The sequence below is a fragment of the Schistocerca americana genome, chromosome X, assembly GCF_021461395.2.
Source record: "Schistocerca americana isolate TAMUIC-IGC-003095 chromosome X, iqSchAmer2.1, whole genome shotgun sequence".
Lineage (NCBI taxonomy): Eukaryota > Metazoa > Arthropoda > Insecta > Orthoptera > Acrididae > Schistocerca > Schistocerca americana.
This window is the reverse complement of record NC_060130.1, coordinates 473,897,815-473,922,277: the sequence shown is the minus strand read 5'-3', so window position 1 is coordinate 473,922,277 and position 24,463 is coordinate 473,897,815. Positions and strand designations below refer to the sequence as shown.

General features: G+C 40.1%; 1 protein-coding gene across 1 annotated transcript in view; it reads right to left on the bottom strand.

Annotated features, from left to right (window-relative positions):
• Positions 1-1,307: 1,307 nt before the first annotated feature.
• The window catches only part of LOC124554842, a 511,599-nt gene continuing 488,443 nt past the window's right edge, over positions 1,308-24,463 (bottom strand). Inside the window, exon 47 of the mRNA XM_047128504.1 lies at positions 1,308-4,139. Within this exon, the coding sequence (XP_046984460.1) occupies positions 2,006-4,139 (2,134 nt within the window). The 3' untranslated portion in view covers positions 1,308-2,005. The remainder of the gene's footprint in view (positions 4,140-24,463) is intronic.

Genomic DNA, 24,463 nt, shown 5'->3' with positions numbered 1-24,463 from the left:
GTTGATGAATGAGAAAGGTGAAAGATTCATAACAGTCAAATGATCTGTTGCAGCGAAGTTTAAATATAAATAGTGGAAAGAAGGGAGCGAGCATGTATACAATGATACAATTCTGCTGTGTCTAGTTTCCTGAAGCAGTTAGTAACAACTAATAAAGTGTATTGTGGTAACATAAGAAATGAAAATACAATGAGGAGACAAAACTCATGGGATACCTTCTAATATAATGCTGGACCTCCTTTCGCCCAGCGTAGTGCAGAAACTCAACATGGTAAGGACTCTGCAGCTCATTGGCAGTCCCATGCTGAAATTTTAAGCCATGCTGACTTTAATAGCCATCCATAATTGCACAAGGATTTGCCAGTGCAGCATTTTGTGCACTAACTGATCTTTTATGTCTCATTAATATTTTATGGGATACATATCGGGCGATCCGAGTGGACAAACCATTTATTTAAACTGTCCATAATGTTCTTAACATCAATGATTAACAATTATGGCTCAGTGAAATGGTGCACTGTCATCTACAAAAATTCCATCATTGTTTGGGAACATGACACCCACAAATAAGTCACAAATTAAAGCACACTTGACAGCACTACTCAGAACCCTACAGTGACAGCCTAGATATCTGCAGAATGTACTCTGAACCTTACTTTCCTTCTAATCTCATACACATATTCTGACACAAACTATAAATCAATGTCAAACTTAATAATGTGACTATTTGTATGAGATAGCACTATTTTCTAGACAAAAAATGTCACATATACTAATTAGTATTTCTGTGAATGGAAAATAATAGACAATAAACATACAGAATTTTGAATGTACCAAGATAACTGTAACACAGTGAAACAACATCTGATGTAAAAACAAACATATTATGTAGAGTGAAACACTTCAGGTGCATTTCATTTTCTTACAATACAGAAAATAGTATGCAACAATAGTTACAGTGTTTGCTAAACTGATAAGAAAATGCTCCAAAGTGTCATAAAAGGTAAAATAGTTCCAACATAAAAAAACTGTTAGTAGACATAAAGACTCAAAGTGAGATGAAACTACTGCCATTATCCACCGTTTATCCTCTGAAAAAGCAGTTACAAATATTTTTAGACTTATTAAATAACACTGAAAACACACATTCGCTCACATGGATATAGACCAGTAACCATTACAACACAGCGTGATACACAGCCCCCCAAATACCAAATCCATTGCAGAATGAAAATATCGTCAATAAATACTCTATTTTATAATCTGACTCATTAAACCTCAGTTCCCTGCATATAAAATACAAAAGATAAATTGAGACATAAAATTTATTTTCATACATTATACAAATTTTTGGATTTCAATACATAATTGTGACAAAATAGTTTGAGACATTACATTATCTTTACAAATATGTATTATCTTTTTAACATGCTGAAAAATATCACCACATGGTACCTGTGATAAATAGATAATATATTAGCACAACAGAAATACATCTCACAACATTAATCCAAATTTATGTATCACCAGAATAATGCCAATATCTTTTAAATATTGTAGCAATATCCAGCCAATATCTTTCAGATACTGTAATCCTATCATATGTATCACCAGAATAATGCCAATATCTTTTAAATACTGTAGCAATATCCAGCCGATATCTTTCAGATACTGTAATCCTATCATTCATACTAGGTTATGCACATTCAAGAATAACTTTCAACAGCCTTATACAAAATTTGCATTTCTGAGGGCTGATGGATGCATCTTGTACAGAAAGCCAATGAGTCCGAACCTGCAGCACAGGTTATTTTATGCCATCTCATAATACTAAGTTTAAACATACATCATACACTTTACACAGTGAAGTTCTCCCCAGTATGTACACTCATAAAATATTTTTATTATCTCTCTACAACCCAAAATTATGTGACACAAAATTTGTATCATTGTATCTAAATGCATCTTATGCTAAACATACAGAAGACAGTACCATGTGCACACATTACATTGTATTATGTACTCTTAAATGTCGCCTCATACTGCTGGACTGGTTAAAAGTTTTTCCACATACTTCACATTTGTATGGTTTTTCTCCAGTATGTACATACATGTGTATCTTCAAATTACCAGATCCAATAAAAGATTTCCCACAAACATTACACTTGTAACGTCGTACTCCTGTATGGATAGCAAGGTGTTGTTTCAGAAGACAATATCGATAGAAGTATTTACAACAAAAGGTACATTTATATCGCCTGCCTTCACTTGGGGCAATGCATGAATGCTTTTTCAGCGTAGTGGACTTGCTAAAAGATTTAAAACAAATGTCACACCTATAGCATCTTTCCTTTGCATGTGTATATGTATGCTGCTTCAAATTGCCAAGAAGACCAAAAGTTTTACCACAAATTTCACACTTGTGTGGCTTTTCTCCTGTATGTACAACTTTATGTTTTTGCAATGAGCCTGATTGCTTGAAACACTTTCCACAAATGCAGCACTTATGAGGTCTCTCTCCTGTATGGATACGCCCATGCCTCTTCAAATGTTCTTTCTGCTTAAACTGTCTATTGCAAACATTACACGTATACGGATATTCTCCTGAATGTGACATCAAATGTCTCTTCAAATTGCCCATCACACCAAATGATTTACCACAGATATTGCAGATGCAGTTTTTTTCTCCAGTATGCGTACGTCGGTGTGTTAAAAGGTTACTTGATTTTTTAAAGGGTTTATCACATAAATCACAAAGATACATTTTCACCTTCCGTCCACTCCTAACTGACCATTTGTATGTGACACGTATATTCTTAAATTTGGAATTTGATGACTGTGCAGCACTAGTAGATATGGCCAACTCCTGTTGTGACACATTATAAATCTGAGGCAAAAACCTTTTCTTGTCAGAAAGGTCAAGGTCAACAACACCGTCTCTCTGTTCTACAGCTGTGCACTGTTCCTTTCTGCTCATGTGCATTTCCAAGTGAAATTCTGTATTGAAAACCTTGCCACACTGTTTACAGTTGTATGAAGGGGCATATGTAGTATCTATATGAGTAAATTCATGTTTCGTAAGACTATCTTTTGATAACAAGACTTTTGGACATGAACTACATTTGAATTCAGAATGAGTAGTTCCTCCTGTAGTTCTGTCAGACTTATCTGAGCAATCACTCATTTTCTTTTCTTGTGTCCTCCTTTGTATTCCATTAAGGTACTGTATGGAATCATCTATTCTGCTACAAAGTTTCAAAAAATGTTTTTTCAGTCTTGATGCCGTACTAAACGTTCCACCACACACACTGCAGATGTACGAGTATGTTTCTTCGCCATCAACATGATCATAGACATCTTTTGATGATAACTCTTTATTGTTGGTGTTGGGAGCATGTTTAACTCGTGCCACTTCTTCCTTGACCACTTCATTCTCCTGCAAGTTCCTGTGATCATGATGTGTATCTTCTTGCAACTGATTATCGCTATTCCATGATTCAACACGATATGACTTCTTACAACCATACTTATAGTGTCTTCTCAAGCTAAAAGCTGCACTTAAAATCTTGCCACACAATTTACAAATATGTGAAGGTGCCTGTACACCATCCATATGAGTAAATACATGTCTTATGAGACAATATTTTGATGGAAAAACTTTTTCACAAGAACTGCAAGTAAATTCACCATCTGCACTTTCATTTTTGGCCAAGAAACTATTAATATCAGTTTTACATTTCCCTTCTTGAGTCTTATGACTAAAATGACAGGGTTCTTTGTGCAATATTCTAGAACAACTCTTTTCATTGTGTCTCTGCAATTCAACATCTGAATTAAAAACTATCCCACAAAATTTACAAATGTGTACAGGAGCATCCAAACCAGTATGGGTAAATACATGTTTGATAAGACTGTATTTTGATAAGAAAACATCTGAGCAGGAATTGCAATTATAATTACAAGCAGAATCTCCTACTTTTTCACAGTCCTCTTGGTTGGAATCTTCTGTGATATTTTCAAGGCTCCCTGACCTGTTACGGTGACCTTGATTTCCATTTCCTGGAATATGATTTGTGTAGTCTTCTGACAGTGTCACAATACAGCTGTCAACCTGCAGTTGATCTTTTTTTGCCATATTCCTAGAGAAAAAAAACCATAAAATAAAAATACAGACACTGCTATCTTAAACCTAAGAGAACACAGTATACATAGTTACAAAATTTGTAAATCACAAGCATATTTTCTGGAAGGCACAAGGATGCTAAACTACTGGTGTTCAATTTATATTGGAAAACCTGTGATTTATCACTCACACTTTTTAGCTCTGTTGGAAGTTTACTGACAAAATAACCTGGAACAGTGCACATCATTCTGTATAATGGTCAAGTAACTGTTATCAAAACGCCTGTTATTCTAAACACAAATGTCACCATGGAATATATGTACTGGGATGGCACAGTTAGACTTCCAATATACCTGTAGACTGAGCTGCACAAACTTCAAGTACAGAAAAAAACTTACATAAATTGGGAGCAAATCTGATAAAATTAAACAAATATATCATTTCCATTTATACTATGAATATAATAGAGGGAAACATTCCACGTGGGAAAAATATATATAAAAAACGAAGATGCTGTAACTTACCAAATGAGAAAGCGCTGGTATGTTGATAGACACAATAACAGTCGAGGCGGAAGTATAGAGGCAAAGATGTTTTTGAATGACAGGTGAGGTATGAGGGGCGGCAACTTGAAATTAGAGGAGGTTGAGGCCTGGTGGGTGACGGGAAGAGAGAATATATTGAAGGGCAAGTTCCCATCTCAGGAGTTCTGATAGGTTGGTGTCAGTGGGAAGTATCCAGATAGCCCGGACGGTGTAACACTGTGCCAAGACATGCTGGCCATGTGCCAAGGCATGTTTAGCCACAGGGTGATCCTCATTACCAACAAACACTGTCTGCCCGTGTCCATTCATGCGAATGTACAGTTTGTTGCTGGTCATAGAAGGCTTCACAGTGTAGGCATGTCAGTTGGTAAATCACATGGGTGCTTTCACACGTGGCTCTGCCTTGATTGTATACACCTTCCAGGTTACACGACTGGATGGCTTGGCTCTGAGCACTATGCGACTTAACTTCTGAGGTCATCAGTCGCCTAGAACTTAGAACTAATTAAACCTAACTAACCTAAGGACGTCACACACATCCATGCCCGAGGCAGGATTCGAACCTGCGACCGTAGCGGTCACGCGGTTACAGACTGAAGCGCCTTTAACCGCACGGCCACACCGGCCGGCTACAGGACTGGAGGAGTAGGTGGTCATGGGAGGGTGTATGGGACAGGTTTTACATCAGGAGCGGTTACAAGGGTAGGAGCCAGAGGGTAGGGAAGGTGGTTTGAGGATTTCATAGAGATGAACGAAGAGGTTATGAAGGTTAGGTGGATGGCAGAAGGGCACTCTTGGTGGAGTGGGGAGGATTTCATGAAGGATGGATCTCATTTCAGGGCAAGATTTGAGGAAGTCGTATCCCTGCTGGAGAGCCACATTCAGAGTCTGATCCAGTCCCGGAAAGTATCCTGTCACAAGTGCGGCACTTTTGGGGTTCTTCTGTGGGAGGTTCTGGGTTTGAGGGGATGAGGAAGTGGCTCTAGCTATTTGCTTCTGTACCAGGTCAGGAGGGTAGGGTAGTTGCGGGATGCGAAAGCTGTTTTCAGGTTATTGGTGTAATGGTTCAGGGATTCAGGATTGGAGCAGATTCGTTTGTCACAAAGACCTAAGCTGTAGGGAAGGGACTGTTTGATATGGAATGGGTGGCAGCTGTCATAATGGAGGTACTGTTGCTCGTTAGTGGGTTTTATGTGGACGGATGTGTGAAGCTGGCCACTGGACAGATGGAGGTCAATGTTGAGGAAAGTGGCATAGGATTTGGAGTAGGACCAGGTGAATGTGATGGAACCAAAGGAGTTGAGGTTGGAGAGGAAATTCTGGAGTTCTTCTTCATTGTGAGTCCAGATCATGAAGATGTCATCAATAAATCTGTACCAAACTTTGGGTTGGCAGGCTTGGGTAACCAAGAAGGCTTCCTCTAAGCGACCCATAAATAGGTTGGCATACAAGCTGACCATCCTGGTACCCATGGCTGTTCCCTTTAATTGTTGGTATGTCTGGCCTTCAAAAGTGAAGAAGTTGTGGGTTAGGATGAAGCTGGCTAAGGTAATGAGGAAAGAGGTTTTAGGCAGGGTAGCAGGTGATCAGCGTGAAAGGAAGTGCTCCATCGCAGTGAGGCCCTAGATGTGCAGGATGTTTGTGTATAAGGAAGTGGCATCAATGGTTACAAGGATGGTTTCCGGGGGTAACAGACTGGGTAAGGATTCCAGGCGTTCGAGAAAGTGGTTGGTGTCTTTGATGAAGGATGTGTGTCTATCAACATACCAGCGCTTCCTTGTTTGGTAAGCTACAGCATGTTTGATTTCCATTTATCAGCTGTATTATCCCATTTGCCCACATTTCTTTCAATACAGTAAACTGTGCCTGATTATACCCAAAATCCTGGACTAGTGTGAGCATAATTCGCAATCTGATGGTTCCACACAAACTGAATTATGTATATAGATAATGATGTTGATGATGACAACAACAATAATAATCATAATTTAGTGTGGTTCAAGTGCAAGTCTTTCTAAGTGACGTGAGTACCCCTATCCTACCCCAATTATCCAACCAGCGATATGGGATCTACAGTTTAATGTGTAATATGAACCACGTTTTGTTTCTGGTGACTCATCACACTGTTGAGAGCTGAAGGTTAAGTTAAAACAAAGGCTGAAAGATCTGTGGTCCGACCAAGATTTGATCCTGCAACTTCTCAGTTTCGAGATAAACACTTTACCACAAGACCACCAGGCTTGGCAGATTAAAGTGTTTACACCACGAAGGGACCTTAAGCACTTTACCACTAGACCACCTGGCCTGGCAGGTTCAACTGTTTACTCCACCAAGGGACCTTCATTCCTGACATAAATATCAACTTGACAGCTATACTCCTTCCTGAGAAAAAGGGTTCTTAACAGATTCATGAGAAAAGTGGGTTTAACAGATGGACAGGCAGACAACACAGTGATCCTATAAGGGTTCCAGTTTTACTGGCTGAGTTATAGAACCCTAAAATGAATGAAAAATAATAATTATATTATGGTTTCTTAAACAATTTTTTTACACTATACTTCTCACATATGTAGGTTAAGTATGCTCACACATGCTGTATAAACATAAAATTTCCATTTTAAAGTATGACACATGAACAGGAGTGGCAGTTTATTATAGGAGTACAGTGAGTGCTTGATGAGCACTTGATGTGTTCCTTCCCTTCCAGTTTTTAATATTTTTATAACTGTTTATATTCATTAGCAATTTTACATTTTTGTTTTTTTAGATTTAGTTCGGATGATGGTTCATTGAAGTCAAAACCTGTTAACTGTAATACAACCATCAAATATAATAATGGCATTTGGGAATGAAGTGTCTCTCAAATACATTTGTGCTCCAGTTTGACAATTTCCAATTCAAACAAATTTTATTTTCCGCATATTATCCTCTTCTTACGCCAGATTGGATACTGAGATGTGTTATTACTCTCAGCTGTACTCAAAACCACCAGTAGCATGGCAATTGTCTACATTATCTCTCTATCCCTTTTTATAGGGTCATTTTAATAATGAGCATTTCAGTCTATATGTAAACCACCCTTAAGTCAAATATATGTAGCACAGGTCACAGTAGCCAACCAATGCATGATGAACTGATCTTAATTAAGTCTATTTGATACTACATCACATCCATGCAATGTATCCATTTTCAGCGATTTGATAATTGCTTCAGTTTTCTCCTTGCTTGTTTCCTGCAGCTGCATGTAGCATAATTGGCTTTGTGTACTAACTTTTAGAAGTTCTGCACATTTGCCTACATTCTGAACAACTCTTCTGGATCACTAATAGTATCCTTCCCCACAGAATAGATGTGATACCTTGAACATCCACATTTTGTCCTAATACTTCTTTAACTGACCATATTGCTTTAATTTTGTTTCAAAAGCTGCTTATTCTCCTGATGTGATGTGTTGTTTCAGCCTATGTAATGACTTTCTTCAGCACTTTGCAGTATTACCTGTAGGGACATTCTGTAACTTGCCTATGACTGACGACATTATTATACAACTTCAGTTTCCTCCTAATTCCATCAGTTACCCAAATGAATTGCTTTCAAGTATACTTCGAATCTGCATAAGAATATGTGCACTATTTCTTTCCTATATTTCATATTTCTGTCTGAAAGATAGTAACACCACTGCCATCCGAACAGCTACCAGAGCAGCTGATGGGAGCTTGTGGAACCATTTTGAGCTTTTGTAGTGGACAGCCTTACCATACCTACTGCAAGTTAGGTCTTTGCACTACACGATGGTGGTCCCAAGATCAACTGCTATATAGCCATGAAACAAGCACATGTAATTTGGAAAATATGAGCTACTTCTTGATGGATCCACACTGCTGATGACTTTATACACACATGCAGCACTGGCAAATTAAATATAAACATAAAAACCCCTGTTCTCTAATGCACATCATTAACAGGACTTCCCTTACATATGCGTTACATACTTCAGTTAATGCTCTATACAAGAATTTAATTACACTCTATAATAAATACCTCCCCATTAGGTCATTAACACTTAAAAAAATAGTGTGTTTGCCTTTCAGTTTGTTGTGGCTTCAACTAAATTTGTCTTCCCAGCAGTCACTTTTTTCCACCCGAGTTCTGTCTGTAAATCAGAAAAGGATCTTTACTTAAGGTTGGTTGGTTGATTTGGGGAAAGGGACCAGACAGTGAGGTCATCCATCCCATTTGATTAGGGATGGATGGGGAAGGAAGTTGGTCACGTTGTTTCAAAGAAACCATCCTGGCATTTGCCTAATCGATTTAGGGAAATCACAGAAAATGTAAATCAGGATGGCTGGAAGTGTGTTTCAACTGTCATCCTTCTGAAAGCAAGTCCAGTGTCCTAACCACCGCACCACCTCGCTCAGTGGTCTGTACTTAGGACGATATCTGTGGATGATCACATACACAAGGTCACCATAAAAGTCAGCAATTCTTTGATTAACATCATCTATAAACCTGCTTTCAACAATCACTTGAATCAAATACTTTATTCTCTGCATCTTCTCTCCTGAAATCTACCTAGGAGATTTTAACAAGCGGCATGAACAAAAAATGCTGAATAGTGAACAAGGACAGGGATGGCCTAGTACACCGGGGTGAAGAAAGTAATCTTAATTTAGCTTTTGATGCAAATGATGGTAACATCTTTCAATTGAAATCTTGGAGAACTGAAAGCAAGCCTCATCTTTATTTTGTCACAACAAATGAAAACAACCTATCTTTGCAGCCTTCCCTTGAGCATTGCCTAATTTTCCTCATTCTCCACATTGGCAAGAAGTACTAGGAGAGGGAATTACTGTTCTTATAATAATATCATGCTTCACACCACACAGAATTTCTGAAAAGCTAACTAGCTTCTCTAGGTAGTTTGATTTGACAGGCAGCTTGATAGGATTCCTACAAATTAACAGAACAACAGTACAAACTGGGGTGATATGAGCACAATGAGGAACTCTTATAACCAATTCTTCAAAGGTTAAGGTAGGGAGGTTGAAGATCAAATTCTATATATCCATGAAATAAGCAAATGGTTAGACATAATGGAACAACTGAACTTCTCCAGAACAAGTAGGAAAGCAAGATGTCTGCTATGCTGGCTGTGAGAAAGCAATCTGTTTACATGAAAAACTAACCACGTATCAGCAACCTGCAAAACAAAGCTGCAAATCACATCACAGAAACTTACATGGCTGTAGGAGTCTGAGTTCTTACCACCACATAAAATGATGATGTAAAAGGCTATGATCATTTGCTGATAACCTGCCTTGATGACAAACTTTTTGAAGTGATGAAATTACTGCCACCCTGAAAAAAATGAAAGGCTACTAGTTTCAATGGTACTCACTAAGTGTTCCTGTTTCACTGCTGTAAATATCCAATTAGGAGGCTCTCACGATTTATCACCAATACAAGGGGGTGGGTTGTTTGGGGTGAAGAGACCAAACAGTGAGGTCATTGGTCTCATCAGATTAGGCAAGGACGGGGAAGAAAGTTGGCCATGCCCTTTCAGAGGAACCACCCCGGCATTTGCCTGGAGCGATTTAGGGAAATCACGGAAAACCTAAATCAGGATGGCCGGACGTGGGATTGAACCGTCATCCTCCCGAATGCGAGTCCAGTGTGCTAATCACTGTGTATCACCAACACAATGCAATCAGGTAATAAACTTCACTTTATCAGGAAAGCATCAATAGTCACCATGCTTACATCAGATAAATCAAATATGCCACAGTTGCCACACGAATACCCTCTTCTGTATATATACAAGTGTCTTGAGAGGGTAATTTTTAGTCATATGAGCTGTCTCATACTGTCACATAAAACTGAGGATCAAATACCAGTTATGGCAACAGAGTCAACAACAAGAACTCACACTTCCCTCTGAATGATGTTTATTAAGCACACACAATGTACCGATAGAGCTGAACTGCCCATCTCACCAAACTGTGCTCCTATTCATACATACTTATGAAGTTTCACTGCATTCTATATTCCATAAATAAGTCACAAAACTTCCCAAGTCTTAAATGATAAATAATTGCAGTAGACATGAGTAGAACTGGTTCCCCACATATTACAATCCTGTGACCTATAATTGTTACTCCATGATGGACTACATCTTCCTGGATCAATCTAGCCTGTGGGCTTTCATGTGGCAGGGATGATGGAACCCCAAATACTGGCTGTGTTTTAACATCCTCACGGCCAGTGTGATGTTCAAATGGAGTTACTTCCATCAAGCCATCATAATTGTTCGTCAAATCTTCATGTTCTTGTATTGGAAACACCTATTATCAATCTGTAGATCAAGACTATAAAGGATTTCATGCAAAGGGCGTGATTGACAACTGCACTGTTGTCTCCTCTATGTAGGATAACTATCCGTGGCTTTCTGGTACTGTATGATGAGTAACATAGCATTCAGTAGAATCCAAAGAAGCATTTTAATCATTTTTCTGGTACACCAACATTCCACACAGAAGTAACAGTCAATATTATTCCCCTGAGTTTAGCTTACAGGTCTGTGTTTGTACATAAAAGGTCTTTATGCATGCCACCTGTTTTGTTTCTTCAGCTTAAGTGAAGAGCTGTTTGATGTAAACATCCTCAGCATCAACAGGTTGAAACAGAAACAATGTATCCACTGTTGTTTCACCTTCTGAAACATACAGTGTCATTCTTTGCTGTGTTGTATATTAATGGCATGACAGGCAGTAACATATTCCAGTCTCTTTGTTAAGTATCAACATACATTAAGAGGTTATCTGCTAATGTCTTATTAAAATGTTCTGTGAGGCCATTCATCTGTGGCTGGTAAGCAGTGTGTGAACAATGTTGCATAAGCATCTAGTTACTTCAAATAACAGTTTGATAGAAACTCTTTACGAACAATGTTGCGTAAGCATATAGTTACTTCAAATAACAGTTTGATAGAAACTCTTTACCACAATCAGAAATTATCACACATGGTGTAGCAACTTAAAAAAAAAATTATTTCTTGAGTATTTCCTGGTGCTTTGGCAGTCAGAATAGCAAGTAAAGTAGGATGTTTCATACTACCCTTAATTTATTCACATCTGTTAACTTGGGAAGCCTATGCAAGAGGTCAATTCTGATTCAGTGAAATGTAGGACCTGCAGGAGGAATTGATGCCTAATGAGCTTAGGGTAACTGAGGCACACCTCAGTTGTCAGAATTCCCTATGATGGCTTACATACTGCCCGACAGATTATACCTGCTTCTGATCCTATAACAGTCTTCACAGATCCCCAATGGCATGATGTCATATGTTTCAGATGGCTCTGAGCACTATGCGACTTAACTTTTGAGGTCATCAGTCGCCTAGAACTTAGAACTAATTAAATCTAACTAACCTAAGGACATCACACACATCCATGCCCGAGGCAGGATTCGAACCTGCGACCGTAGTGGTCGCTCAGCTCCAGACTGTAGCGCCTAGAACCGCACGGCCACTCCGGCCGGCGCATGATGTCAGAAGATCATGAAAGTACTTCTGGGCTGTATGGCTGTGGTCCATGGAACTTTTCTATCTCTGACGTTTTGTCCAAAGCTACTTTTATTTTTTATTTTTATTTACACGTCAAGTTCCGTAGGACCAAATTGAGGAGCAAATCTCCAAGGGCATGGAACGTGTCAGTACATGAACTTACAACATAAAAGTAATAACACATAAAAATAAATGTTCATGAACCTGAAAAAAAGTCTATCCATAAGTTTAAGTAAACGCTATCAGCATTACAAAAGAATCAGCTTAACTTTTCAAGGAACTCCCCGACAGAATAGAAGGAGTGACCCATGACGAAACTCTTCAGTTTCGATTTGAAAGCGCGTAGATTACTGCTAAGATTTTTGAATTCGAGTGGCAGCTTACTGAAAATGGATGCAGCAGTATACTGCACACCTTTTTGCACTGGAGTTAAGGGAGTCCGATCCAAATGGAGGTTTGATTTCTGCCGAGTATTAACCGAGTCAAAGCTGCTTATTCTTGGGAATAAACTAATATTGGTAACAAGAAACGACAATAAGGAATATACATATTGAGAGGCCAATGTCAAAATACCCAGACTCATGTACAGAGGTCGACAAGAGGTTCGTGAACTCACACCACTTATTGTCCGAACCACCTGTTTCTGAGCCAAAAATGTCCTTTTAGAATGGGAAGAGTTACCCCAAAACATAATACCATACGACATAAGTGAATGAAAATAAGCAAAGTAGACTAATTTGTGGGTCGAAGTATCACTCACTTTTGATACCGTTCGAATAGTAAAAATGGCAGTATTAAGTCTTTGAACAAGATCCTGAATGTGGGCTTTCCATGACAGCTTACTATCTATCTGAACACCTAGAAATTTGAACTGTTCAGTTTCACTAATCATATGCCCGTTCTGTGAGATTAAAACATCAGGTTTTGTTGAATTGTGTGTTAGAAACTGTAAAAACTGAGTCTTACTGTGATTTAACGTTAGTTTATTTTCTACAAGCCATGAACTGAGGTCATGTACTGCACTATTTGAAACCGAGTCAATGTTGCACAAAACATCCTTTACTACCAAGCTAGTGGCATCAGCAAATATTTCACAGTTACCCATAATACTAGAGGGCATATCATTTATATAACTAAGGAACAGGAGTAGCCCCAACACTGATCCCTGGGGCACCCCCCACTTGACAGTACCCCACTCAGATCCCACGTCACAGCCGTTATCAACATTATGAATAATGACCTTTTTCTGCCTGTTGCTAAAGTAAGAGGTGAACCAATTGTGAGCTACTCCCCTTATTCCGTAATGGTCCAACTTCTGGAGCAATATTGTGTGATCAACACAGTCAAATGCCTTAGTTAAATCAAAGAATACGCCAAGTGTTCCAAACTTTTTGTTTAGCCCATCCAGTACCTCGCAGAGAAAAGAGAATATAGCATTTTCAGTTGTTAAACGACTTCTAAAGCCGAACTGTACATTTGATAGCAAATCGTGCGATATAAAGTGATCAATTAACCTTACATACACAGCCTTTTCGATCACTTTTGCAAACACTGATGGCATAGAAATAGGTCTAAAATGATCTACATTATCCCTTTCTCCCTTTTTATAAAGCGGCTTTACTTCTGGGTACTTTAATTGCTCAGGAAACTGACCATTCCTAAAGGAAAAATTACAAATATGGCTAAATACATGGCTAACATGTGCAGCACAGTACTTTAATATTCAGCTAGACACTCCATCATAACCATGAGAGTCCTTAGTCTTCAGTGGTTTAATTATTGACTCAATCTCCCTCTTGTCTGTATCACAGAGGAGTATTTCAGATATCAATCTTGGAAAGGCATTTGCTACGAAATTTATATGATTTCCTGTAGAAACCAAAATTTTTATTTAATTCACCAGCAATGCTCAGAAAATGATTGTTAAATACTGTACATATATCTGATTTATCAGTAACAGAAATATTATTACTGCGAACTGACTTTATATCATCAACCTTGTGCTGCTGACCAGACATTTCCTTCACAACTGACCATATGGCTTTAATTTTATCCTGTGAATTAGCTATTCTATTTGCATACCACAAACTCTTTGCCTTGCTAATAACATTTTTAAGCACTTTACAATACTGTTTGTAATGGGCTACTGTAGCTTGATTGTGACTACTTCTAACATTTTGATATAATTCCCACTTTGTTCTACAAGATATCCTTATCCTACTAGACAGCCAACCGGGCTGTCCATTACTGCTAGTACCCCGTTTAGAATGTTGTAATGGAAAGCAACTCTCAAAGAGCATGAGAAATGTGTTATGGAAAGCATTGTATTTATCATCTATATTATCGGCACTATAAACATCTTGCCACTCTTGTTCCTTGACAAGTTTTAAAAAACTCTCTATTGCTGTTGGATTAACTTTCCTACATAGTTTGTAATTAAATATGACATTGGTTTGAGTACAAAAGCCTTTTAGTGTTAAAATTTGTGCATCAAGGTCTGAAAGGCATTTTCACCCTTTTACTAACAGAATGCACATCTAGTAATGAAGAATGAATAAAAATATTGTCTACTGTTCTCCTGCACCCTTGTTGAAAAAAACACAGTATGCATCAGATCATATGAATTTAGGAGATCTACCAACATCCTTTTTCTTGCACAATCATATACAAAATTAATATTGAAGTCACCACATATAACTACTTTCTGGTACTTCCTACAAAATGAATCAAGAACCCTCTCTAGCTTAAGAAACAGCCAGCTAATCTGTAGCCTGGTAAAGGAAGCCTCTGAATTATCAAATTATTTAGGTGGTGCTGTGATATACCAATAATTTCAGAGTTAACATCTATTAGCATGTCATTAACTTTATCTCTAATACCTCTTACATTTTGACGAAATATGCTAGTTCGTTCTCTACTTGGAAACATTACATCCTCTGAAGCTGAGCCCTTAGTTAGAGGGACTTCCTTTAAGCAGGTATATCTATCAGCTGACTTCAATCTAAAAAAGGTGCAGCTCTAACACCAACTATTACAAGAATTTTTCCACGAGTGACACCACTGCCGCCGCCACCACCACCACCACCACCACCCACTACACTGTCACCTATAAGCTTAGCCAGCCTCCCCTTCCCACACCTATTGAGGTGCAGGCCATGCCTAGTGAAACCCCATCTACTGATGGAACGAACTGGCACCACTGAGATGTGATCCATGCCCTCCACCATCAGTGCCCTCCCCTACGTTGGACATCTTCGGAGGTGCCCCTGGTTGTGCTGAGTCTTGCCGACTGACGAGTCGGACGTTGAAGAACAGCCTAACCTAAATACCGTCGAAAGTGGGCATGGTCTGGATTTCACATGATAGCAGAAATAAACCTTGTCAAGGATAAAATATAGCTATCGACCGTAGTACGTCAAAAATAACAACTTCTCATCGATTCTGTAGCACCACTGTCCTTATATTGCTGAGTTTCATAGCTTCTTCTTTTCTGTTAAAATTATCCCCATGTTTATATATTCCAATGGCTTCTCTATATAGCCATGGATAATAGTTTGACATAATACATAAAACTTCTGTTTCCGAAAATTTCACTATGTGATCACCTGATTGACGAGCATGTTATGCCACAATTGACTTGTCTGTTTTCCCTAATCAGTAAAGACTTTTATGTTCCTACAACCATATATTCACACTTCTCTTTGTAGTTCCAATGTAGACCCTACCACATGTACACGGAATCTTGTATACGTCACTTGCAGACAGAGGGGGTCGTTTATCCTTAACAGAATGAAGTGCTTGGCCTATTTTCTTAGTTGGTCTGAAAATCTGTCGAACATTATGTTTCCTTAAAATCTTGCCAATTTGATCAGTTACTTTTTTGATGAAGGGTAGAGAAACTGTGTTCTTTCACCGCTGTGTCCTATCGTTGTCCTTAGGCCTCCTGTTATTTGGTCACAAAACTCTATTTATTTCCTTACTAGAGTACCTATTCTTCTCAAAAGCCTGCTTTCGATGTTTTAACTCGATGTCCAGGTATTCCAGCGCACTAATCCTTTTCGCTCTGTCCACTAGACTTTTAATTACACCTCTTTTCTGTTGTGGATGATGATTGGAATCCTTATGAAGATATCTGTTAGTATATATAACTTTCTGAAAGACTATGTTTCAAGCTGCCATCAGTTTGTCTTATAACGAAGACATCCAAGAAGGATACTGCATTGTCTTCCTCCATTCCCATGGTAAACTTCACTCCTCACCAAACCTTTCTTCTCCTCCTCAAGCTACACCTAAAAAAGTACCAGTTGAGGAGATAATTGTGAACGTAGAAGCAGGGACACAAACCCTCCCCAAGGAAACTGCAAATGCAATTCGAATTGAAACCACCAGGGTCTTAATGAGTGAAGCTATACGTCCCACACTTTATGGCCTACCTAAAGTTCATAAGATTAACCGTCCTCTGTGACCCATTGTCAGTGCTATTAATTACCCAATGTCCCAAATAGCAAGATATCTGGCATCTTGTTTACAACCGCATATTCGCCAAACTGATTCTTATGTAAAAAGACTCATGTCATTTCATTGAGAAACTGAAGGTACTAACTTTGGCTCCTGAGGATATTCCTGTCAGTTTTGACATAGTGTCTTTATTTACGATGATTCTGCTTAACGAAGTTATGGTTTACATAGCAGATGCTTTCCCAGCAGATTTGACTGCTCTTTTCAGACACTGCTTCACCTCTAGTTAGTTCCAGTGCGAGGATGAGTTTTATGAAAAGGTTGATGGTGTGGCCATGGGTAACCCATTGAGTCCTAAGATCGCCAATTTTCACATGGAAAAATTTGAATAATTAGCTCTGCAAAAAGTAAAGAAGAAACCATGTCAATGGCACAGATACATTTGTGGTTTGGTCACATGGCACAAAAGCTTTAGAGGAATTCTTTTGTTATTTAAATAGTTCAAATCCTAAAATCTAGTTTACCATGGAAATGGAGAACGACAATGCAATATCCTTCTTGGATGTCTTCGTTATAAGACAGACTGATGGTAGCTTGAAACATAAAGTCTTTTGGTAGGTTACACATACCGATAGATACTTGCATAAGGATTCCAATCATCATCCACAAAAGAAAAGAGGTGTAATTAAAAGTCTAGTGGACAGAGCTAAAATGATTTGTGTGCCGGAATATCTAGATGTCGAGTTAAAACATCTTAAGCAGGCTTTTGACAAGAATGGGTGCTCTAGTAAGGAAATAAATAGAGTTTTGCAACCGAATAACAGGAAGCCTAAGGACAACGATAGGACACAGTGATGGAAGAACACAGTTTCTCTACCCTTCACAAAAAAGTAACATATCAAATCGGCAAGATTTTAAGGAAACACAACGTTCGACTGATTTTCAGACCAACTAAGAAAATAGGCCGAGCACTTCGTTCTGTTAAGGATAAATGTCCCCCTCTGTCTGCAAGTGGTGGATACAAGATTCCGCGTACATGTGGTAGGTCTACATTGGAACTACAAAGAGAAGTGTGAATACATGCTTGAAGGAACATAAAAGTCTTTGGTGACTAGGGAAAACAGACAAGTCAGTTGTGGCATAACATGCTCTTCAGTCAGGTGATCACGTAGTGAAATTTTCGGAAACTGAAGTTTTATGATTTATGTCGAACTATTATCCACAGCTATATAGAGAAGCCGTTGGAATATATAAACATGGGGATAATTTTAACAGAAAAGCAGCAGCTATGAAACTCAGCAATATATCGACTGTGGCACTACAGAATCAATGAGAAGTTTTTATCTTTGACATACTATGGTCGATAGTTATATTTTATCCTTGACAAGGTTTATCTCTGCTATCATGTGAAATCTAGACCACACCCACTTTCCACAGTATTTAGGCTGTTCTTCGATGTCTGACTCATCAGTTGGCAAGACTCAGCACAACCAGGAGCACCTCCATAGATGTCCAACATAGCTTTGGACGAAACATCAGGGATAGAAGAGTTCCATGGCACAGCCATACAACCCGGAAGAGTTCTCGGCAGCTGAAACATCCGGTAGTGAAAGCCTTCATTGTATGATCATAAAAATACTTCTATACAGCTATTTGTAAATCAGCAGGGATGACAAGCAGCAATTTTGATCCCCTTGGGTCATACTTTCTTTTATACAATTTTCCGTATATTAGTCTGAATTATTCTTTGGCAGTTTCTGCCTTCTGTAAGGCCTCTATCATCGCCCATTAATGCTGGATCTTCCTTTTTTTCAGCTGTGGCATATCACTAGCATTGCACTGCTCTTCCCATGGATTCCATGACAGGCAGTTGGCAACCATTTTTGTACACTGCCCAGAAAGTTCTGATACTGATTTCATTCCTGGCATAAGGCAATGTCAGTGTAGTAACTACTATGGCAATCTGAACTAACAACTGTAAACAACAGATGCGCATTTGATCAGTCAATTGTCAGCAGGCAGTGTTAAGCCAGTATTACATGTCACACCTAACGTGTACAAGTCAGATGCAGATGGCCTGCCAGCTAACAGCAGAACTGGTGCAGCTATGATTTTAGCTGATGGTTTATCCATCAATGAGAAATGAGAACCTTTCTATTCTGCCATGGATCCACACATACACAGTAGAGAAAGTGTAAACACGCATGTACAGAACACAGCATTTCAAGTGGGCTTTCTGCTTGTTACTGTTTCCACCTGTGGTCAGCAGATAAAATATACATGATCTCTTGAGGACTCTTTCTTGCAATTGCACAAGACACTTTACACGTTTTTCAATGAATAATTTTTTTTATAAATACAGTAATAAAATCAACAAAAATTCCCATTTTTTGTATTGCCACTGAGAAAGTTGTAAATCTAATGACAGCTTCTTACTGTGATATGGAAAGGAACAAACAACATTTAAGCATGCTTACAGAGACACACAGCAATGAAAGGTGTCTATATGATCCTCTAGATACACTATACCACAATGAGGTATGTCTACAAATGTTAAATTCCGAGTTTATACGTTTTACATAAATGAACACACAATTTTACTTTTTATATGAGCATGTAACACCTACATTAGTGAAAGTAACACATGTTTGATTTGACTGCAGCTTTTGCATTATTACAGTGAGCAAGGATGGATAGTGTTGGGAGAATAGTCACAAGAGTAAGAGCAGTTGTGACACCTATGACCAGTGAGGACAGCAAAAGCCGTTTTGCATCTTTGCGGATGTACTATTGAGCTGAAAAAAATAAGAGAGACTGAAACAAGTGGCACAGGCATCATAAAAATGCATAAAATGACAGTGAAGTGGTTCCCTTACACGGCTTTCTTAACACACCATGTCACTCCTAAAAAATCCCTCAAGAACATCCACCTCCCGTGGATCTTTCAGCCTCGGCTCCTTCATTAACAGAATGTATTTGTCCGTGCCTTCATCCCATCTTCTGAGTCAGCATCGAACTTAGTTGTTTCTTGGCATTACATCATCATTCTGTCCTGCTCTTAACAACTACAGTGGCTACTGTCACAACAAGTGCTGCAGAGGTAATAATTTGTTAGTATCAGCACGGCATGAAACTAACACTGTAGTCCATAATTCTGTATAATTATAACGTAATTTCATGACAGCTGCACAATTAATAAATACAAACCCAGACCCCTCAGAAATTTTAATATGAGTAAAAAGCAGCTTTACAAAAAGATCAGTTTTTCCAATTAATGTCATAAACAAGACTGCAGTTCAAAGTATGTACCCTTGGGGTGCTTGTACAGACTTGTACAAGTTAGTAGTATTGTGTAATAAGGAAAATAAAAATTTGGCAGTTCCAGGCTTGTACACTTGGGGTGCTGGTGAAGACATGTATATGACATGTGTACCATGTAATGGGGGCTTTATGTAGTGGACATGTGGCTGTAGTGTGTGAACACTGTTGTGTCACAAATTGCAATGGAGCAACATCTCTAAATCAAGTATTCAAGACACACTGCAGAATGAATGGAAAATGAGAGAAGCATGTGCAGAGTTTGCACTGCACACCTTGACTCCCAAACAAAAATTATGACGTGTGGATATCTGGTGTGACTTGATTGAAATGAAAATACAAACTGTGGTGTCACTGCCAGACACCACACTTGCTAGGTGGTAGCCTTTTAAATCGGCCGCGGTCCGCTAGTATACGACGGACCCGCGTGTCGCCACTGTCAGTGATAGCAGACCGAGCGCCACCACACGGCAGGTCTAGAGAGAATTACTAGCACTCGCCCAGTTGTACAGCCGACTTTGCTAGGAAAGGTTCACTGAGAATTACGCTCTCATTTGCCGAGACGATAGTTAGCATAGCCTACAGCTAAGTCAATTGCTACGACCTAGCAAGGCGCCAATTATCCTTTGCTATGTATCTAAGGACGCATATACTGTATCAACAAGACCAATGTTCACCAATTGTGGATTAAAGTTTAGTATTCCAGCAGCTACGTACTTTTCTTTATAGCATTCATTACGTATCCTGTTTCAGACCTCACGCCAGCCTGCGTGAGTTTAAGCGCGTGCTTTTCGGTTAGCCGTCACTGTGGATTGGCTGTCTTGCCAATCCACAACATTATTGGTGACGGCGATTTAACGGTTGTATTGCTCTAATTTCCTTGTCATGGCTTCACCACAATCTCCAGATGTACTGTCCGAATTTTATCGCTTGCAGAATCAGCAGACGCAGGCCTCATTGGATGCCCTTGGACAGCTCGTCTAGGGTCAACGTGCGATGCAAAACGATGCGGCAGCCGCCGCTCAACCGCTACCGCACCCACAACATGCAGTTGCACCACCGTTTCGACACTTCGATGCGGCGATGGAAACCTGGACGGAGTGGTCACGCCAATTTGGATTTCATCTCCCCGCCTACAGAATTCAAGGTAACGAGCGGCAGCCTCATTTATTGGCGTGTGTAGGGGTGCAAACGTACCGTGTGATAGTGAAATTATTTCCCCGACGCGACGTAGCAACTCTGTCTTACGACGAAATTTTGTCTGCTTTAGATGCCTATTTCAAGGAATCAGTTAATGTAGTTGCAAAAAGGTATACGTTCTTTCGTACAAAACGTACGGCCAGTCAAACTAATCGGGAGTGGGTTGCAACTTTGCAAGGCCTTACCAGGGATTGTGCTTTTGAGTGTGAATGTGGACTCCCTTATTCCGATACTATGGTGCGTGATGCAATTGCACAGAACGTTTCTGATGTTCATATACGGGAGCAAATTTTGAAACTAGTCAATCCCTCCCTTCAACAAGTGATAAACATATTGGATAGGCAAGACACGCTTGACTTTGCTCAGGAATCATTTGAAACTTCGCCAGCTGTGTGTCACATTAACCGGTCCGCCGGGCGAGCTACACGGAACTGTAAACAGCCCTCGCGCTCGTCCGTGCAGCTGCCGCCAAGCTCTCAACCACGTGTCCCGCGGCAGCAAGCAAATGCGGTGCTAAAATCATGCCCGCGGTGTGCTACTAGACATTCGCGTGAGAATTGCCCGTCATGCCAAGCTATTTGCTTTTTCTGTAATAAAAAAGGACATGTTCAGAGTGTTTGCCAGAAAAAGCTCAGATCAGACACTCACAACCATTCCAGGCGCTTTGCTTCACGCCGGAATCGGAATCGAACCAAGAATACTCAGGCTCGTGAACCTTTGCCCATGGACATTCATGTGGTTAATTCCACTCTGCCCAGTGCCACTCTCTCTAAAAGTGACTGTGTTCGTCCCACAAAAAGTGTGCGTCGACGTCGCTGGAAATCACGTCAATTGGCAAGTGATTCTGTACCAGTGTCTGTTCAAATTGCACGAGACAGTCGCTCTTGTCGTCAGCAGGACAATAAACTTTTTGTAGACTTAGACATTAATGGCAACGTGATACCATTCCAGCTCGATACAGGAGCTGCGGGTTTTCCCTGATCAATAAAGACACGTACAAACAACTGGGCACACCTCCGTTGCGTGCCGCTAATGTTAAGCTAACTACATATTCAGGACAGCATATCCCCGTGTTAGGACAGTGCAGCCTTCTTGCAACATACAAAGGACAGACAAAACTTGTGTCTTTTTACGTCCTTCGTTCTTCTTCTGCTGTGAACTTGTTTGGTTTAGATTTATTTCAGTTGTTTAACTTGTCTATAGTCATTCAGGTCCTATCAGTGAACCAGACTGTGCCTTCAGATAGTGTTTCTCGTCTGTGTGAAGAATTTGCAGACATTTTTGCACCGGGCCTTGGTTGCGCTAAGAACTATAAAGCACATTTGGAACTGAAAGTAAACGCGCAACCAAAATTTTTCAGAGCGCACAATGTTCCTCACGCATTGCGTGATGAGGTAGCAAGAACATTACACGATTTGGAATCACAAGGTGTGATAGAACGTGTGCAGGCTTCTCTCTGGGCATCACCCTTAGTAATTTTGCCAAAACCTTCCGGTAAATTGAGATTTTGTGTGGACTTCAAAGCTACAGTGAATCCACAACTAGTGATTGCCACTTATCCTTTACCCCGCCCGGAAGATCTTTTTGACAAACTGTGCCCGGGTAAATATTTTTCGAAGTTGGACCTGGCAGATGCGTACTTGCAAATACCAGTGGACAACGAATCTCAGCGCGTCTTGGTGGTTAACACACATCTTGGTTTGTATCGATTCAAAAGACTGCCATGCGGGTGTGCCTCCGCCCCTGCATTGTTTCAGCAGTATCTACAAACTGTTTGTGCGTCGGTCCCTACTGCAGCAAACTATCTGGACGATATTGTGATCTCCGAAAAGACAGAAGAGGAACATTTAGCCAACCTCCGAACATTGTTTCAGGTCTTGCGACAAAATGGTCTTCGCTTGCGGAAGGACAAATGTGTGTTTTTTGCTCATGACTTACCATATTTGGGACATGTAATCAATGCACAAGGCATCCATCCTAGTCCAGAGCACCTCCGTGCCATACAAGACTTGCCTTCGCCGCAGAATTTGAAGCAGCTACAGAGTGTGCTGGGAAAAATTAATTAGTATAATAAATATATCCCGCATGCCTCTTCCATTTCAGCTCCGCTTCATCGCTTACGCCGTAAAGGTGTTCCGTTCGTCTGGACGACGGAATGCGAACGCGCCTTTCGCCAATTGAAATCGGCGTTGCTTTCTAATACTTGCCTTGCGTCATTCGATCCTCAGAAACCCCTTTTGTTGATGGTAGATGCATCGGATTTCAGGATCGGAGCTGTGCTTGCGCACAAAGATGGCTCGCATGATCGCCCTATTGCCTTTGCGTCCAAATTGCTCTCGTCAGCGCAAAGGAATTATTCACAGATAGAAAAAGAAGCTTTGGCTCTCGTCTTTGGTGTTACTAAGTTTCATGATTTCTTGTATGGTCGTCACTTTACCATCATCACAGACCACAAACCGTTGACATCGCTTTTTCATCCGAACAAGCCTGTACCTCCACGTACAGTGCAGAAATTCATTCGCTGGTCTATTTTCCTCTCGCAGTACCGCTACGATATCTTATATCGGTCCACTGCTAAGCACGGAAACGCCGATGCGTTGTCCCGCTTGCCTGTTGCTGAGGATAGAGCATTCGTTTCTTCCGAGCTTGCTTGCATGTTCATTGATGCAGAAACCGATGACGTGGTCGAATCGTTTCCGATTGATTTTCGTCGTGTAGCTACAGCCACAGCTGCTGACCCTGTCCTTGCTACCGTTTTGCGTTTTGTTGCTCCGCAATGGCCCTTGTCAAAGTCACGGATCGAGGATCCGTTGCTTCGCCGATTTTTTGCTCACAAGGAGAGACTTTTTGTTCGACGTGGTGTTTTGTTGTTGCGTTCTGATAATGATCAGTCTTGGGTCGTGGTCCCACGTTCATTACAGTCCTCTGTTTTACGGCTTCTCCACCAAGGACATTGGGGTTTAGTGCGAACGAAACAACTTGCTCGTCAGCACTGTACTTGGTTCAGAATCGATGCTGCGATTACGAATATGTGCTCTTCTTGCACGGCGTGTGCCGAACAACAATCCGCACCGCCATGGAAATTCTTTGCATGGCCGAAAGCCACTTCCCCTTGGCAACGCTTACACATCGATTTTGCTGGTCCATTCTGGAATGCTCGATGGTTGGTTGTGGTCGATTCTTTCAGTAATTTTCCTTTTGTTGTCCGGATGTCTGCCACGACGTCATCTGCCACCATCCAAGCGTTATCCGCTATCT